We start from the raw sequence: 18,477 nt of genomic DNA on the forward strand, positions 1-18,477 counted from the left end.
TGCGTGCGCCGAAGGGAACCGACTGGGGCGTGCCCCGACGGGAATTTCCTGAAAGATCAACGGGCTGGCGCGCGGGCAGCGCGGTCGTTTTGCTTGTCAGTGCAAGTTGGCGACGGTGTTAACGGCGATACACGGCACGTTATGGATGATATCGAAAGCACTCCGCCGTCGAAGAAGGTACGCTTTGAATCTACAGCCACCACTCCTACCACTCCAAGGACAGGCCTGGTAAGAAAAAAAAAAAATCGAGGCAATTTCACTAGGGTGTTTTTTGGAGAAGTTCTCACTCTCAGTGCGTATATTTTGCACAGGACGTGCCGGAGTCCGTGTACCGGGCATTCTTGGCCCTGCCTGTGCACAATCCCGACGGACCACTTCGTGGAGTGTGCGCCTTCGTGGAGGTGCGCGTGAACACTGAGGACGTCTCATATGTATTCGAGGGCTTTCTGACGCGGCTGGGAGCCATAGTGCGCCGCTGCCTGGGTCCCACTGTCACTCATGTGGTGTTCCGTGAGGGCCGCGTCTCCACACGCAACCGGGCACGACAAATGGGTATCCCCATCGTGGGACCTCTCTGGCTAGAAGAGTAAGTTGCGATGATCCACACGCTCTTGCAGAGGAGAACGTATAGAACGCGTGCTAGGCACGAGGCTGCTTTCGGTCGCTACAGGAATTTAAGCTTCTTTAAATTAAGTCGCTGTGTTTACTCGTGAAGCACTTCCGTTTCAGGCCATGGAAAATCTGGAGAAATCTCATACTTTCTTTGCGAAGCGTGCAGTATGGCATAACGCTTAAAAATTTTTGAGTTTCTGCAATCTGATCAGGATTGGCATCCTTGCTTTCTTGGCAAAATGTACTTTATTGTTTCACTTTTTTTTTTTTGTACCAAAATAGGTTTGATAGCTTCTTAGTGGAGTTGATTCCAAGCTGTTCAGCAAAAATAGAGAACTTGTCTCTGCATCAGCTTAAGACGATTGGATTTGGTTTATAACTTTTCTAGAAAGACATGCATCAACTGCCTGAACACTTAAGAAGGCTGGTTACTGAAGTTTCATGATAACTTTTGATTTACTTCTGGCTCACGTATGTACATTTAATTTCCCTTCACCCTAGGTGCATCCTATAAACATGCATTTTATTGCTTGGAGGTGAGAGCTGTGGTGTGGCGACCTATTTAATCTTCACTTTCATGTTTGGTGCCTGTCGCAGTGACCAAATATGTCATGGTGTAGCATGATTCTGACATTTAGAATATATACCTGTTCTTTCTCAACACGCGAACATTGGAGCTGGTGTATAGGCAATGCTCTGGACACTACTGACAATATTGTTCACGCAGATGCCGTGCCCACTGGAGGATGGCATCTCCTGAACGGTTCCCAGCATATGTTTCTGCAGCCTACGATTGTCCAATCCTGAGTCGCAAGATAAGAGTGAGCAATTTCTTCTACTGCTTTCCTAGAGCATCTCTGAACAGCCTTGTTGATTGCAGAAAATTCCTTGGGAGAGGGGGCTTTAGAATGCATTGTTGGTGACCTGGCCTTATTTTTACAATTGCAGGATGGGAGCAGAGACCTTAAATATATGATATTTAGCTCATGCTTTCCACTGCAGGTTAATATGAGGACAGACCCTTCTGTTGCAAGCTGCATTAATTTTTTTTTAAAGATGTACAGAAAAGGAAAGCCTTACTTCTGTGCTCTGCTTGCAATTGCTTCTTGTCCGTTGTGTAGCGGAACTGAGGCGTTACTGCACATGATGACTTGCTGGATTGAGAAGTTTTTTAGTAGTGGAAGGGGTGTTGAAGGCCTTATTAAGAAATGCTAACCTAGACTAGTTGGCTGTTTGGGACACTATTAGTAGTGACACATTTTGTCTAAGTGACTTCACCACTGCTAGTGTCTGGCAGGCAGGAGTGTGTGTTGCTCCTACACTTTCCTTATGTTGGCGGCCTGTTACTGTGTTGTGTAACATCTACATATTTCCAACTGCATGCTCTCCAGCAGTTACTTCATGGCAAGTGTGGCGTTCACAAGAGTTTCATCAAGCACTGCATATTCAATAGCTTTGCAGAATTTCGTGTGATGTGCCAAGCAAGATTTTCTGAATTTGTGTCACTATTTCTGCTACATTTCTGTAAACTGTAGTTTCTTCCAGCTAGTGCATACAACTTGGTGACAAGTTCCTGCTGGAGTTCGTCTAGAGTGACTTGCATACTAATTAAAACAGTGGTTGTTACCCAGCTTTTTTTCGTTTGTGCGAACTTGTGCTTTGCCTCCTTTTGCAGAAGCCTCGTTCGTTGCGAACCAAGCCGGACTCGCCATCCCCTGTTAAGCGGCCGAGGAGGCCGAGACTCTTGGACTTGAAGTGCGAAGCACTGCTGGACAGTCCGCCATTGTCGCCTGGCACCAAGCGTTTACAGGAAATCGTCACAAGAGGTATCCAGAAACGCCCTGTTCCAGAAACTACTCAAAACTTGCTTTTTTGTCTTTTGAACTTTTTGTGCCAAATATTGCAGCGTTTCTACTTGTCACGAACTAGCTAAGGGCATGCAGGCCTTGTTAGAGCACTGTACGGGCCTGAATCCAAGGCCTGAGTCCGGCCCAAGCCCATTCTCAAGCAGTGCATGACGTAATTTGCTCGCTGTTTGCAAGCAGGCTCCTACCACACAAAGAAAGAACTGGCCGACATAGAAGCTCAAATCGCAGTAGTGCCTGAAAAAATTTGCCTAGTTTTTTTAGCACAAAAGGAAGTGATGAGGCGTGTTCACCTGGTCTTCATTCTGAACAGTTTGTGATGTAGAAGAGATAAGAGAGGAGTTAGTCAAACTGGGTTCTGTGAGGTCCTACTAGACTGCACCCTCCGCACCCCCATTTGCTATGCGTGCACAGCAAGCATAGTGCCTGGCTTGTTGAAACCCATATAAGAGTTCTACAGTTTTGTATACTGCAGCTTTTTTCTCCATTTGGTGCTTTGATCATAACAGACAAATGCTTACAAAAGTACTAAACTGGATAGAAAAATCTAGGATAAATTCATGAACAAGGCCATTGCCTGATACAGAGGTGGGGAGGGGGAGTGTTCCTTATGGTGGCCAGAACTCTGCAAAAGGAGGAGAGCAGCAACTGCTTACGTAAACACACTCGCATGCAGTGATGAGCAGATGACGTGGATATGCTGTGCAGAGGTTTTGCCACGGTCTCCACAGATGGCACTGGTGCACAGAGCAGCGCAGTGCCTCCTGGCTAAGGTTGTCTTCCTTATTCTCTGGTCTGTGTGCTTGTCTGTATATGTGTGGGTGTTATCCCAAAAGTTTCTAAATTATTTTCCCTTGCTTTTCATTTGCTGATTGTAGGATTTCATTGTTTGTGCATTTTTTAGGAAGTGAAGCTGTTTACCTAAGGCATAACATGGGAATTGAGTGCCTTAAGGTGAACCTGTTATGTGCTTACGGAAATCGGAGCTTCACAAGTGACAATAAATTAAAGGAATGAATATTATTCATCAGTGCGCAGTCCGAGCGTTTCTCTTTGATCGCAAATCCTTGCAATCACTTCTTTGGTGCATTTCAGTGAAGGAACAAGAGTCACTTATGCTACTGAATGACATTCCCTGCTGCACACCGTTGAATGACGCACTGCGCAAGCCATTGGTGGAGGTGACCACCCCCCTGTCGAGGCAGTGCTCTCCTTCAATACCATCTGCCAGCCCACACCATCGCACCAGTCGCCGCAGCCTGGAGGACTTTGAGGCAAAAGCGGTGAGGAGTCCTCATTTCTGGCACAAACGTTATGGCACGCCACATTCATTACGGCAGTGTTGGGGTGGGGTGGGCCCTGACTGTCTGGTTTTTTGCAGTTTTGCAGTAAGAGTCATTTCCTCACATTTCAGCAGACGAGTGAAACATGATCGCGATTCTGCAAAAAAAAATAAAACGAGGATGTGAGGATTAAAAATAGCTTTGCGTCCGCTTCTGCCTCAATCTGGGTTGTGAAATATTTGTGAAAGAGTTGAAACGTTCTACAATGAGCTGCTGAGCGTTGGTTGGTTTCGTGACCTTTTTTTTTTTTTCTCTCAATTTTATTAGTCCTGCCCAATTGACCTTTTTTTACTGCTGATGCTTTTGTGGCCAAGCTGCTTGGAAGCATAGAAATTCTGAAACATGAATTTGCACCCTGCACTCTCCTCAACACACAGGACTTACTTTTCATTTTGATTAGAAACTTACTCCAGTTTTAATTTCAACTTCAAGGCATGTGAAGCACTTTCATTTTCTGCAGCGTTACTAAGCTGTATCCACTACTTGCTGCTAGTGTTTACCAACACTATTTTGAATGTGTTTCCAACTTGGACATCAAGGACAAAATGAAGTTGCTCTTCTTTTGCTTCTCTGCATTTCATATATCAGCATCATTCTTTTGTTCCACTGACATTTTACACAATGGCCCTGCATCTGTCACAGTAAGAGAAAAGGCAGCTGTCAGCACCTCTGATTATTTCTGCAAGTACACTGCGGTCGTCTAAGACGAGATTCTTTTTTAATTCTGAATATATCGCCTGAATGAGGTGAATGAGAAGGTGACTATTGTATCGGTGCCGCTGGTACATCTTTTAGCACGTGTGTGATAACGAAAACAAAAGGTAAATATGTGCAACCCACAACATTGAAGATAGTTGCCAGCATCATAAGCTTATATGCAAGTGGTGGTTTAAAAAATATTAACTACAGTACAAATTCATCATGAAGAAGCAGCATGGACACATTCGAGAAAAGCCCAGCTCTTGGTTCTGACTGAGAATGAAAACCTTATTATATGTGGTCCTCAATGGTCACAAGGCATATAGATAAATTACCCCCCCCCCCCCCCCCCTCCCTCCCAATAACATGGTAAAATGCATTTTGGTTTAGCTGGATGCTTGCACATAAACTGGAATGGTCGACAGCCCTCATCCTGTTGGTAATGTCAAACTGCTATAGGGTGACTGTGGCTGCTCTGTGTGCAGCACAATGAATTCTAGTGTGGCTGATAGTCCTCAATAACATTTCAATGAGAGAGTGAAGATATTTTCCTGCAAACATTATTTTCAGCGTCGAGCCCGTGCCCATGCCCTCAAGCAGGCCTCGTGGCTAGAGGGTCCAAACCTTGTCGTGACGGGGCTGGGATCATCTGACCGTGACGCTGTCACTGCTGCAGTTACGGCTTTGGGCGGTTTCACCATCGGAACGGAGGTCACTGAGCTCACCACACACCTTGTCTGTGGCATGGTGGATGAAAAGCCACGGAGAACCCTCAGTGTGCTGTTTGCCTTAGCCAGGGGCAACTGCTGGCTCCTGCCTGATCAGTGGGTGAGTACCATGGGTTCCCGTAACACAGCCGCAGAATTTTTGATACCGTAAGCAACTACCTTCTTTTTTTCTTCTTTTTGGACAGTGAGGAGATTCATGATCATGGCATCAGCTCGGTAGAACCTCGATGATCTGTTCCCGGTTTTTGCGCACTGGAAATTGCAGAATTTCAAATGCCCTCGGCACTATTTTGTTTTTGTTTAATATGTTCCAATAATAATAATAATAATTGGTTCATGGGAAAGGCACAGTATCTATCACACTTATTCTGTGGACACCTGACCTGCTCTGTAAGGGAAGGGATGAAGGTGGGACTGAAAGCGGAAGGAAAGAAATGGGTGTATTTCGGCTACCTGGGATCTTTAACCTGCACTTTTTTTTTTTTTTTTTAATATGTTCCAATATAATGATTTCCTGAGCACTATGTTCAAAATTTTGTCAGTGTCTGGTTGTATAATACCGGAAAAGACTGATTTTTAAGCAGTCAATATTTTGCAAGTTCTGCTAAGGTTGCAGCACTATCGCAATATTTAATGAGTGCTAAATGTAGCCACAGCATGTGAGTACAAAGCTGGCAACCGTTTTTAATTCTTCTTATAGTCATGGTCGAAACATTTCTTTCTATAGATGAAAAGATTCCATTGATCTATCAATAACATGTTTTCTGGGATGCAATGCGGAGAAAGCACACAGAAGTCCGTGCCCTCACACTGAGTTAGTCAACACTGAGGTAAAGTCACTGGGACTGGCAAAAATCTTTACTATATCAGTTGTTGGTAGTGACATAGTCCTGAAGGTGCTGTCTGGTAATTAAATGGCTACTTACTGAACAAGTCTTGTTGCTTAATGGAAAAAAACTCTAAAATATCTTTCATCTTTGTCTTATCGTCTCTTTGTGTCATTTTTTCATTTATAAGATTTTTTCTTCACATCTTGTGGGAATATCTCTTAAGCATGAGGGCAGCATGGCTACGAATACAACCGAGTTTTGGTTTCCTGTGAAAACGAAAACCGTGTATGAACGCAGTGTCATCTTCCGATGTTTGCCTTTTAAAAGGCAATATAGATGAGAAGTGCATGCTGCGGTCAAGCGCTGCAAAACCACAAACGTCGTGCCTCCGGTTCTTGCCGACGCTGCTGTACAGTGCTGCGAATGTTTGGCTGTTTCTTCCCATCGCTATTTCTCACTGTACTTCATCCTCCTTTACTTTCTGAATGGCCTATGCTGCCTTCTTTCCATGTTTGTAAACAACTTTACTTTTTCCTACTCGCTGCATGCTTTCCCTCGCGGCTCCAAGGCCTACAAGAAATTTGGCTTCTCTTGAGTGCTACTAAGTCTGGTGGTAAAGCCATTTAAAAGAAAGAAAAGCTGTGTTTTTTATTAATGTTTTCTTTTAAAAAATTGCCTCGTGATTTTAGGCAGCGCGCGTGCGGCAATGTCAATTCATGAAAAGTCGTCGCTGCAGCCAGACGCACTTTACTATAAGCAATTTTTACCAAAAATGTCTGCTAAAGAGGGGGAAAGTGTACAGTCGCTTATGGAAGATGAACTGGGACTTCAGTTTCACATTACTATATATCTGAGTTTACCATAGCGGGGTTTTACCTTTAATGCAACCAGCAAAATTTTGCAAAAAGCTGATCTCTCTCCTTTGTGTATGTAAAAATGGCTACCAGCTGCTTCCTCTTTCCATTTCATTTTCCTCTCCATCTGTCTCTTCACTAATGCCACCCCCCCCCCCACACTTCCCCCCTGCTTTTGATGGAGCCAGACTTCAAGCACTGGTGGCCATTAAATGCTGATGTCATGTGACTGGATCTGAGCGGTTCTAGGTATATGGCCAACACTATTCTGCCATGCTGGAGAGGAAGGTCTTCTAGTCTATCGTGCCTATTTTGCTGACCAAAGCTGGCTTGCTCACTTTATTTGTTAGCATAATTTAACATAACAGTAATGGGCGCGAGACTCTCAACGCTGGCTTCCCACAACTAACACTGGCACATTCTTCCGCTAGCATTTGCTAGGTTTGCCAGCTGGTTCCTTAACAAGTCCGGTAGATCATCCATTTCAGAGCTACCTTTCTGATGCAAAATGTATTCAGACAAGGTTGCAAACAGTAAAAGTGGCACTGCAGAAATGCGTTCTCACTCTTACTGCTTACCAGTGTGAGGTCCTGAGCTATTCTTCCTCCTGGAACGAATGGCAAAGGTGATGAAACGGCAGTGACTGGTGGCAGTGAAAGAATGCAAGAATAAAACGAAATTCTTGAGGCACTTAAGGCCCCTTAAGAGCAATAAGGCGAAAGCTTTTGGGGCTAGTTCTACTGTAGTGTTTATTTGACCGAACCCCTTCGATCACACAGTCAGGACAGCGGCTTCTTCCGTGCCAAATTCGAAGTGAGTAGCTCCACTCGGTGGTGATGGAGTGCTCATTGTGCCGCTTGGGTGCCATGGAGACTGCAAGAACGCTAGACACGGAGAACTAAGATATATTTCTCACATGCCTGGCGTGTTGTAGTCTGTTAGCGGCTGGTGATTGGAGGGGTAAGAGTTCGGTTCTAAGACAGAACCTCGCTGATATCCCTCAGACAGATCCTGCGGACAAATCTCGCTCACATGAGATTTTCACCATGGGTTCGCCTTAAAAATGTTTTGCATGTGCACTGTGTTTAGCAGTGAAGGCGGCTGTTAGCCAAGCAGGTAGTAGTCTAATTATTCATTTTGAGACTATCAGGTGTCCTTAGTTTTCACATTCATTAGTTGTATGCACAAAGTGCCCTGTATTACAATTGTTTGCTATTACAAAGTTAAATAAATGTTAATAATTGGTAAATATTGGTCTTTCAGCTGCCACACACTGCCAGCATTGCGAATAAGCTGTTTAAGGTTGACGGGAGGGCCAGCATTGCAAGTCAGCCAGACTGAATCGTGGCGCTATGCGCCACCTCGTGGTGTTAAGTGCAGCTATTCTGGCAGTAAAAGCGTCTGCTATTTAGTGAAACCCTATGCATTTCTGTGCAGTTCTGTAAAAACGTCGTGCTACTGTCTATGCTCTCTATTATGATTTGGATGCTTGCTTGCGTAACCAGTGCTGAAGTCTCGCTGACTGTGCACCTGGCTGCAGGTTTACCGGTCCCTCGAGAGTGGCTGCTGGCTGGACGAGGAGACCTTTGCGTTCAGCCGGCCCCGATGTTTGAGCACAAGGAAAAGGAAAAGGTCCAGCTACGTTGTTACACCTTCTCAGCTATTGGCAAACGTGGGCCCTTTCTACATTGGCCCAGTGACGGCGCCCCCTCCCCAGCACATTCGCAAGCTGCTGCTGCTGCTAGGTGCAGAGGTAACTGCGCAGTGATGCAGATGGCTTGGGCCCCTGCTGACTTCGATGTCTTAATTAGATTTCTTCACTTCATAATTGACTTCATGCTGGAATGCGTTTAAAGGGGTGCGCTTCTATGCGACGATGGATAAGTGTTTGCCTGCGTGCAGGAGAAACTTTTTTTTACTTACTGAACAACTGCTGAACAATGGCAGTTCTCTACGCAGTGCAAATCACATGAAAGTAACTTGATAACACTGCATTATCTCCTTAAATTTTCCAAGCGACTATGGGCCAGAAAAAAAATATTCTGAGATTACTGTAGGATCTGCACTGGAGAAATGCATAAACCTGAGTGTTGCTGTCCGCGAGATATGTCAGCAGGATTACTCAAAGGATCGATACTGTATGTTTCCTTTTCTGTAAACCAATGATTGAATGCCGGTGAACTTTGATGCGTTCAACGGAATGCTGGTTGTGTTCGACAAGGGGCGCACGATGTACCGTGTGCAGCAGCAACACTCAGCCTTTCGCATTTCTGTACTGCAGATTCTGCAGTGCTCTTGGAAATTTCAGGCTACAGTTGGTTGACTACCACTCTTATAACACTTTCTAACCATTCTCATCCTTTATGAAGGCAAATCACGCCTTTTCCCACTCGTTCACGTTCAAACATTTCAAATTTCCCGACACCGGAAGTTAGGCCTACGTCACCGATAGTTGAGTACTATGTGACCCACTTTGTATGTTGATATTACCCCTCCTGGCTATTTTGACATTTGATTGACTTAATTGGCTCTAATCATTTAATTAACTCGCATCAACTGTTTTATCACTGGCACACCTTTTCTTGACGCTCTACCCAATGGTGCCATTCGTTTTCTAATAGTACATCAACTAGTTCCTCTTTTGCAGGTTCGAGAAGGTCATGCCCACGTGAAACCTGCCTACATAGCCATACAGTGCGTACGCATTAAAACAGATGGGAAAATGCAGAAACCAAATACAACGCATGGAAAAATTGTACATCATTGCCTCACAATTTTATCTTCTTTTTATGTGTTTAACTTTCTCTTTTTAAATTTGTAAGTCATTGTGGCTCTTGTGATTGCTTTGCATGTGCAGGACATCTGAAGCACCCAGCAATGGCTCTGTCTGCCGAGTAGCTATTAGTGGAACGGAGGGAGTGTGGTTAAGGGGTGATGATGGGGAACATCTGCACTGTTGTTGCGACAGCCCCTTTGTTAGGGTGCTCGCCCTTGTGTTGTGCGATGTCAGCGCACGCTAGAGAACCCCACATAGTCGGAATTACTCTGTAGCCCTCCACTACGGAATCTCTCATAGCCTGAGTGTCTTTGGGACGTTAGATCTCATAAAACAAACCAAACCAATCTTATGCTGCAGGCGACAAGATAAAAAAAAAAGGGCGACTCCAGAAACTCGAGCTTCGGAGCGAATCCGCGTGACTGCATCTTGCTACGCACTGCTCGCAATTCTGCTGCGGCATAGTTTAGTTATCGCGCTTTAGGTCGCTAGTTCTCTCAGCGCAGCAGTGATGAAACTGTACCAACAGCTGTAACAAGTTTGTGCTGCCAGTGTGTGTAACATGGCATTTGCCGCTGATCATGGCATAATAATAATGTGCCAATGGTATGTGTGGTCCTTCTTTGGCCGGTTGGCATTGTAGTCTCGCACGCGTCAAGCATAGGTTGTCAGGATACTAGATACTGTAGAGCAGCTATGGCGAGAATATATTATGTGGAAATGGTGCCAGAGTTATGCCAGAACAGAGTCCATATTGCGTGGATCTTTATGGGGAGCTGAAGTGGAACAGGCTCACTGGCGTCGCAGCTGGAAATGAAGGTGTCATGTATTTGAGCACCCAGCCGTTCACACCTCCGGGCCAGAGCCCATCCTACAGTAGGACTTCCCAGGAGGTATCCGTGTGTTTACAGGCTGTAGCTGCGGCTGCTATTGCAGTGTTCGCAATTTGTGTCCGTGGTGGTCCCATGAGTTGGGATGCGCACGCTCATGGCAGCACGAGACCAAAGTATCGCTGTCACACCACCTTTGGTTACATTCTGCTAGCACTTGCCTAAAGATGACTCTCTTCGTCAGGCTCCATTACTGTGTAACCTGTTAGATGCAAGATATGATAGTAGCAGCAATGTTGTATGTAGCAGCCATAACGCAGTATTCATTCGTTACAATTCAGCACCTCGAAGTCGAGTGGTTGTAATGTTGTAGGGATTTCAGAAATAGTGCAGCAGCAGCTGTATTGCAGTTTCATTATGCCTTACATATCATTTACAGAGCTTTGACATCCCAGCCATCTCTCATTTGTTTAACCTGAAGCAGTATACAAAAGGAAATGCAGTTATCAACTATTTACTTGTTGCAAATATTATGTGGTGATCTGTCATAACAACGGACACTGAACAAAAATTTTGCTATTGCTACATCTCTAATGTTCACTTTCTAGAGCTTTCAAGCTCACCCATTTAGAAAAAAAAAATTAGCTGGAACAGTTTTTTGCATGTCCGTGCTTTTCATGAAACCATGAAATTAACCCAGAGCCCAGTGTGGTTAGTAATTACAAGCCATTCTTTTCATTCTCTGTTCTGGTCTCGGTTAAGTCCGTTGGGCTAATCCCGCGTGAGGACGATGTCAGCTTTTCTGCAGTGCCAACCACGTGGCTTTAATAATCTGGCAGAGGATTACTGGCCCATATTTTACCTTTTCAGCTTTCACATTGTTGATAAATGATAGATAGACACAGATGTCACAATTTTTCATACTGCCTAAATCACAGGTCACTTCTGTGTGGATTGGAATGTGAAAGCATCTCAGTCGTCAGAAAAAAAGTCTATATATAATTCTGTATTGTTCACCTTGAAATGTGCTGCACATATTTGGCACTTGCTTGATGGTTACAACATGAAGCATGGTGGACCACTGAAATTTTGTTGCCAACTGCGCTTTTCTCATTCCCCTTTGTTTCTTCAGCCAGCTGTACAATTATCGCAGGTAAAGCCTCCCTCAGGAGATATTTGCAATGACTGCCACCTTTCTTTCTAATGAATGTCTAGTGAATTCTATGCAAAGAACAAAACCTTCATAGCGTGGCATATGGCAAAGTGTGCTGAATCTTGCTGTCACAGCCTGTGTTCGTGCTGTACTGGTACTGCCCATAAGAATGAAATGTGCGTCACCATTCGTGCAGGTGTCCTCGTCCTACCTTCGCTGCAAAGTTGTGTTGGGTGACCCCCAGCGTCAGCATTGGTTGTCCCAGGTCACACACGTCTCAGAGCACTGGCTATTAGGTGCGTCTTCTAGTTTTGTACCGAACTTGTCATTTTTTGCATAACATGGTTTAACTTCTCTGTTAAAGAGAAAAGAGTGCCGTAGACCTCAATTTTTGGTTGATGTCATTAGTTACTTAATCCTTTGCGAATATGTATTTTTGTGCACTGATTCAATATATACTGTGCCATTTAATTTCATTTAAAACAAGCCTCTGCACACTCATTTATCCTTAGTTATCAAATAACATGAAAAAAGTTTATCTGTAGTAACCTGTTTTTATATTATTATTATTCATTTGTTTATTTGTTTTTTGCACCTGGGTACAATGTAGCTGGTCACGGCCATGCCGCTGGTGGCAGAGTTGAAATTAAATCCGGGAGCAGAGCCGGCTGCATCATCTGCTGGCCTTGTGTTTCTATGCAGTCCTCATGTCATGAATTCGTTTTCCCACGCCATTTGCATCGTTGCATAAACAGCATCAACTTGCATAAATATAATTTAGCGCTTGCTTGTACGAGGCACCTGGCGCATATACGCATTAGTTTCTCCCAGATGGCTGTAGCATCAACGTTTTCACTTTCATGTACAGGCCGACTTTAACTTCATGCTTTAGGCCGCCGTAGAAAGAATTGGCAGGAACTGGGAAAAAAAAATCGCTGCCGCGAACATTGCCAATCCTCACAGCGATGCATGAGCAGCCCCAACTCGTATCCTTGGAAGGACTTTTTAAAACGACCGCTAGGTGGCTTTCAGTGGCGCTCCTATAGGCGGTGCATGGGGCGTTATAGCACACCTTTGCACAACAATGTCTTTCAGATGTTTTTCATAAAAGTCGGCATGGCAACGTTTTTTCTTGCTGCTGTCCGCAGACATTAGTGCTGGAAGGTGTTTGAACTGTAGAGCATATAGCTGCATGGGACAGCACAATTGTTCGCTATGTTGGTGTGCATTAAAATGATTGCGTCATAACTGTCCTCTTGACAGCACCTCGGCTTCCTTGCTTCGCAAGAGGGATTTAATTTTCTTCAATTTAACAATTCACAATTTAGGCCTGTGCAAATATTTGACAGTTCATGTATTCAATTGAGTAGTCAAGTACAGTCGAACCCGGATATATCGAACTCGAAGGGGATCGCGAAATAGTTCGATATATCAATAATTCGGTATACAGAAATCGGCTTGTGACGGCACTTACGATGCGAAAAAACGATACCGTATTTGTCGCGTAATCAACCCACTCGCATAATGAACCAACCCTTCACTTTTGCACCCGAGAATTTGGAAAAGGAAAAAAAAAAGCGTCAAGGCCAGCTCGCTCACATGCAAGCGATTGAGCGATCTCAGCCATGAGCGGCAGCGACAGAGCAAAAAATTTCCAACTTGTTTGAACTGCGTCCCGCTGGAGCCACCGCTGCAGCTCGGAACAAGGTTTCTGTGTCGCCGTGGCAGAAATCGCGAGCGTTTTCGCTGCATGTCGAAAGGGCGCGCTGCCACTCCGTTTCGGTCGTCTCATCCACAGCTCATTCCTTGGCAGCGTGCCAAGATGCTGCCCAGCGATAACGTCGGGGCGCGTTTATCTTTTGATAGCTCGTGGCGGGGAGCGAACTTGGCAGAGTGCCCGTGATGGCTTGATTGTACGTACAAGCCTGGTTCGATTTATCACGCCGCGCTTGGGGCGGGCATCATGATCGCAGCAGCTGACCGCGTGCTTTCGTTGATTCATACATGCAATGATAAACGACACCCGCAAAAAGAAAAAGGAAAAAAAACTGCCGCTTCTTAACGTCCGAACAGCACAATGATAAGAAAGGATGACTCACAAAAAAAAAAAAATAGAGCTGCCGCTTTTTAACGTCTGCAGGCACCATAGCCACCTCAGAGGGCTCGCAGCACACACTCGCTGGAGAAAGCGCTGAGTCTGTCTGAAAACTGGCTGAGCTGGCTTGGCGCATGCGTAGCGCGTGCTGAAGGAGGGAGAAAGCTTGGCAAAGGATGGGCACACCCACGCACATGGCTTCAAACGTCATGTGTTGGCGTGCGGAAAACGATAACTGCAGATGCGCGCGCCTTTGGGGAATGGGCGCGGCGCTGCCCAGACCAGCTGTCGCCGAACTGTCCCCTCTCATTCCTTCCGCGCATGGCTTGAAAACATCACGCGGCAAACGGCCAAGGGTGATGCGATCGTCTTTGAAGAAGGCACACTTCTTAGTGCGTGGTGGTGGGTGCAATTAAGTTCGATATATGACTCGGCTTTCCTATACTTTTACATGGGATTTTCAAGGGGATATTCCGTGAGTTCGATATAACCAAAATTCGATATAACCGGGTTCGACTGTATTTTATGGTCAGTTCTATCTAAATGTTTGGTATTCGCAATCTTGAAGTATTCGTTACATGCGACATACTACCCCTATTGGGATGGAGCGCATTTGGCAAGCACTCGCAGATTATGACTAGCAGCTTACCGGTATCGCTCAAGAGGAAAGTATACAACAGTTGCATCTTGCCTGTACTCACCTATGGGGCTGAAACGTGGAGGCTAACCAAGAGAGTTCTACTTAAGTTGAGGACAACCCAGAGGGCTATGGAACGAAAAATGGTAGGGGTAACATTAAGAGATAGAAAGCGTGCAGAGTGGGTCAGAGAAATAACTCAAGTTAACGACATTCTAGTGGAAATTAAGAAGAAGAAATGGACATGGGCAGGACATGTAGTGCGAAGAGAAGATAACCGATGGTCGCTGAGGGTAACAAACTGGATTCCAAGGGAAGGAAAGCGTAGCAGGGGGCGGCAGAAAGTTAGGTGGGCGGATGAGATTAAGAAGTTCGCAGGGGTCAAGTGGATGCAGCTAGCACAGAACCGGGTTAAGTGGAGAGATATGGGAGAGGCCTTCGCCCTGCAGTGGGTATAATCAGGCTGATGATGATGATGACTACCCCTATTAGTGTTCGAGTCTCCTAAGGCACTACTGCATGGTGGCGCAGTTGCACTTCAAACTAGCATTTGGAGGTCCCACTAATAGGTCACACCCCACAAATATTGGCTCCGTGTGTAGGTCTGCTCTCCAGATTTGCTGTGAGCATTTTTGCAAAAGTTCAACAGCAATGCTATGGTAGGATTTAAAACAGCCATGGTAGGATTTAAAACAGATTTAATGGGCCATGTTGACCAGTGGGTGTACTATTACTCTGCTGGAGAGTTAAGCAAATCAGTTTTCGATATCAGACTCAACCAAACAAGTCACCTCATTGAAGTCCTTAAGCTTAAATTTGGTCTCATGGTTAACCTTATATCTAGGCAACCATAAAAGCTTTAACAGCGAACTACTTTTTATCATGGTGGCTCCTGATGACTTGAGTTTTATGTGAATATTGTGAGTGTGATAAAGCTTCAATACTCTTTCCTTTTTCCCTATAATGGCCTCAAAAGCTGAGAGAATACCCAGTGAAAATACTTATATTAAAAAAAAAAAGTTCAAAATTTTTCGAGCGAACTTACTGCACTTGCTTCGAATTCGCCTTGAACCAGAAAGCCGTATTTTGGCAGGCCTATTAAGCGTAAATATTTTTTTAAACTTGTCACTGTTGTTTGGCACATCTTGACTGTAAAAGCTATTCTAACTATAATTGGTTCGAAATTGTTAAAGAGATTTTACTGTATTTGCTTCGAATTCAGTTCAAGCCAAAAAGCCACTGTTCGCACACCTCTTCAACTTTGCTTGCATGCATGCACCACTGTTTCTTGGTTTAGAAGAAAAAGTTCTGTTTCTTCTTGTTTTTTATATTTGTTTTCTAATCAAGTTTGTATACAAGTTAGTAAACGTGCATTAAATTAAGCTCACTTTCAATTCCACAATTTATATTGTTTTGTTACTAATGTTTTTTGTTTTTTTGAGGGAATACCATCTTATTTTCTTTTGCAGACTGCCTTTCCGAGCATCGGGTTCTGCCCTTTGACAATTATAGGCTGCAGAATCCAGCCAACAGCAGCCATTGACCAGCATCTAGTCATGTGGACATTTTTATCTTGGACGAAATTCTGATGATCTATTGGATTTTAACCAGGAGTCATATATGACAAGACTCAATAGGTCACAAAATTGCTGACATGCCATGGTCATGCAGCTTCAGCACAGTGTTGTCGGAGGAGTCTTACCAGTGCTCCGTTTGTGCAGCGTTGGTCTCTGTACGTCATTACAGAAGCTATAGAAGCACTTGCTTCTCTCAAGTCACATTCCCTCGACAGCGCTGTACCAGAGTTTTTTGCATTTGCCAGATCGGTAACACTGCGGTATATTGAAAATCGCATTCGATTTCATCTGTAGCACATGCAAAAGGTGGTTCTTTAGGCACATGCTTTATATCTTCCTGCATGCTAACAACATATAATGGAGCTCAAAGTATGCAGGTTTGGTGAGAACAGGTCAGATCTGCTTTATTGTCTTTCATTTTTGGGGAGCTAAACCACATGTACCACCTGTCCAGCGGCTTGACTGCTGAACCCAAGGACGCGGGATCAAATTCCGGCTGCAGTGGCCGCTTTTCGATGGAGGCGAAAAGCAAGGCGCCCATGTCCTGCGAAATGTCAGTGCACGTTAAGAAAACTCCAGTTGATCAAAATTCCGGCAGCATCTCCTCCACTGCGGCGTCTCACTGCCAGAGTCACTTTGGGGCATGAAACCCCATAAACCAAGTCAAACTAAACCGGTTTTTCACTCTGGTCACACTGGCAATGCTTGCTGCTGTGTAATCTAACAACAAAATGTGGTGATGGTTCAGAGTTCTTTTCACTTTTCAGTACCTCTGCAATTCATTTAAGCCACTTTTGTTTGGTTCTCTTTAAATGTGAGGCAGATTTCGCACTCCCCACTTCTAAAGGGGAGTGTCTAAAATATGAGACCGCATAGCGGCATTGTGGTGCTACTGCAGGGGTGGAAGTGCTGCTTCAATTTCTCCGTTCTGCTCCAAACTGCTTTCCCTACTCCATCCTGCTCCAAGACATAATATTGCTCCAAAAAATGTTCCGAACCGAGTGCCGCGATGTTTTTCTATCCAATCTAGCTCAACATAGGAACGATATAGGTAATAAAGTTATGTGATGTAATGATATCAGTGCACCGGTTGCAGAGGTGTACAGTTGAATCCCGCTATAACGAAATTCACGGTGCACGAAAAAAAATTCGTTCTCGCGGAACTTCGTTATCGCAAAAATTAGACGTGAAACGCAGAAAGAATTGCCCAAGCAGCAGCAAAGGCGTTTAATGCCAAAAATCTGTAAGCTTGGTTTGCTTACGCTTCACGGCGAGCAACGCCGTCACGCGATTTTCGCACTCGGTCAGCAAACCCATTGCAACATCGTCGTCTCGGACAGCAACGAAATTCCTGATGACATCAAAAGCGTCCATCACCTGTACGGCGGTTGCCGCAGCCGGCGCTTCCTGTACGTCGTCTTCTTCATCGGAAGAGTCCTTATCATTCCGGGCAGCTTTTATGATCTGCTCATCACTCACATCTTCGTGAACAACAACACAAGCGTCAGCGCCGATGTATTCGTCGAGCTCGAGATTAGGCGGCACGGTTCCTATTTCTCCCAGCGTTTTCCAGGCGGCCGCGATCCCCGGAGCCGGTGACGCCTCTTCGTCGTCGTCTGTAACGCCTGGTGTTAGGCAAGCAGAGTGTACGGGTCGACCTTCGGCAAATCCGGCGTGCCTGAAACAGTTCACAATTACTGAGCGCCCCAGTGTGCTCCAGGCAGCAGACATAATCTGCAGTGCCACGTACAAGTCCACCTTCGTGTCTCGGCCGGTTTCAGTGTTAAAAAGCAGCCGCTGAATTAACCTCCCGCGGTAAGCGCGCTTCAGGCTAAGAATCACGCCCTGATCGAGAGGCTGTAAGACAGACGTGCAATTGGGAGGGAAAAACCTCAGCTCCGTGTTAGTGAGCTTGACTTCGTCGGAGTGATGCGCTGAACAATTGTCCAAAAGCAAGCAAACTTTACGGCCCTGCCGCTTCATGTCGCGGTCGAATGCCATCATCCACTCGGTGAAAATAGCGCGGGTCATCCATGACTTGTTGTTCGCCTTGTACTGCACAGGTAGGCTACGAGTTCCCTTAAAACAGCGCGGCTTGGCACTTTTGCCTATGACTAACGGCGGACGCTTGTCCGAGCCATCCATGTTTGTGCAAAGCAGCACTGTGATGCGTTTTTTGCTGTGTTTGCCGCCGTGACAGCGCTGCCCCTTGAAGTCGAGCGTCCTAGCCGGCAACATCTCGTAGAATAGCCCGGTCTCGTCGGCGTTGTAAATGTCTGCAGGCGCGAAGTTGCTTAAAATTCCGGCCATGTTACTCGCCTTCCAAGCAGCTGCTCCGTCCACGTCTGCTGACATTGACTCGCCGCACAACACTTTTCCAACGATGTTATGGCGGGCCTTGAAACGGTTTAGCCAGCCAATGCTGGCTTTAAAATCATCAATGCCAAGTAGGCATGCATAGTTCAAGGCTTTCTGCTG

At 45.3% G+C, this 18,477-nt stretch overlaps 1 protein-coding gene across 2 annotated transcripts; it reads left to right on the forward strand.

The window, feature by feature from the left end:
* The first annotated feature begins 66 nt into the window (after nucleotides 1–66).
* On the forward strand, nucleotides 67–17,336 carry MCPH1 (Microcephalin). Of its 2 annotated transcripts, none has more exons than XM_084579166.1 (9): nucleotides 67–228; nucleotides 312–586; nucleotides 1,340–1,433; nucleotides 2,288–2,438; nucleotides 3,573–3,760; nucleotides 5,090–5,347; nucleotides 8,472–8,684; nucleotides 11,887–11,986; nucleotides 15,892–17,336. In XM_084579166.1, exons 1-9 carry the CDS (start codon nucleotides 142–144, stop codon nucleotides 15,963–15,965), a joined length of 1,440 nt encoding a protein of 479 aa, XP_084435292.1. In that variant the 5' UTR covers nucleotides 67–141; the 3' UTR covers nucleotides 15,966–17,336. The 2 variants fall into 2 exon arrangements, with proteins under 2 accessions (XP_084435292.1, XP_084435293.1); XM_084579167.1 differs by having other exon boundaries at nucleotides 8,472–8,563.
* Nucleotides 17,337–18,477: the final 1,141 nt, after the last annotated feature.

This window comes from Amblyomma maculatum, chromosome 9, assembly GCF_055883805.1.
Source record: "Amblyomma maculatum isolate TAMU_Amacu chromosome 9, ASM5588380v1, whole genome shotgun sequence".
Classification (NCBI taxonomy): domain Eukaryota; kingdom Metazoa; phylum Arthropoda; class Arachnida; order Ixodida; family Ixodidae; genus Amblyomma; species Amblyomma maculatum.

Bases quoted from the DNA above. Each gene is read 5' to 3' on its own strand.
- MCPH1 (XM_084579166.1), top strand. From the start codon at position 142: ATGGATGATATCGAAAGCACTCCGCCGTCGAAGAAGGTACGCTTTGAA. The intron at 3,761-5,089 runs GTGAGGAGTCCT...CATTATTTTCAG, and splicing joins AGGACTTTGAGGCAAAAGCG to CGTCGAGCCCGTGCCCATGC. The intron at 8,685-11,886 runs GTAACTGCGCAG...CCATTCGTGCAG, and splicing joins TGCTGCTGCTAGGTGCAGAG to GTGTCCTCGTCCTACCTTCG.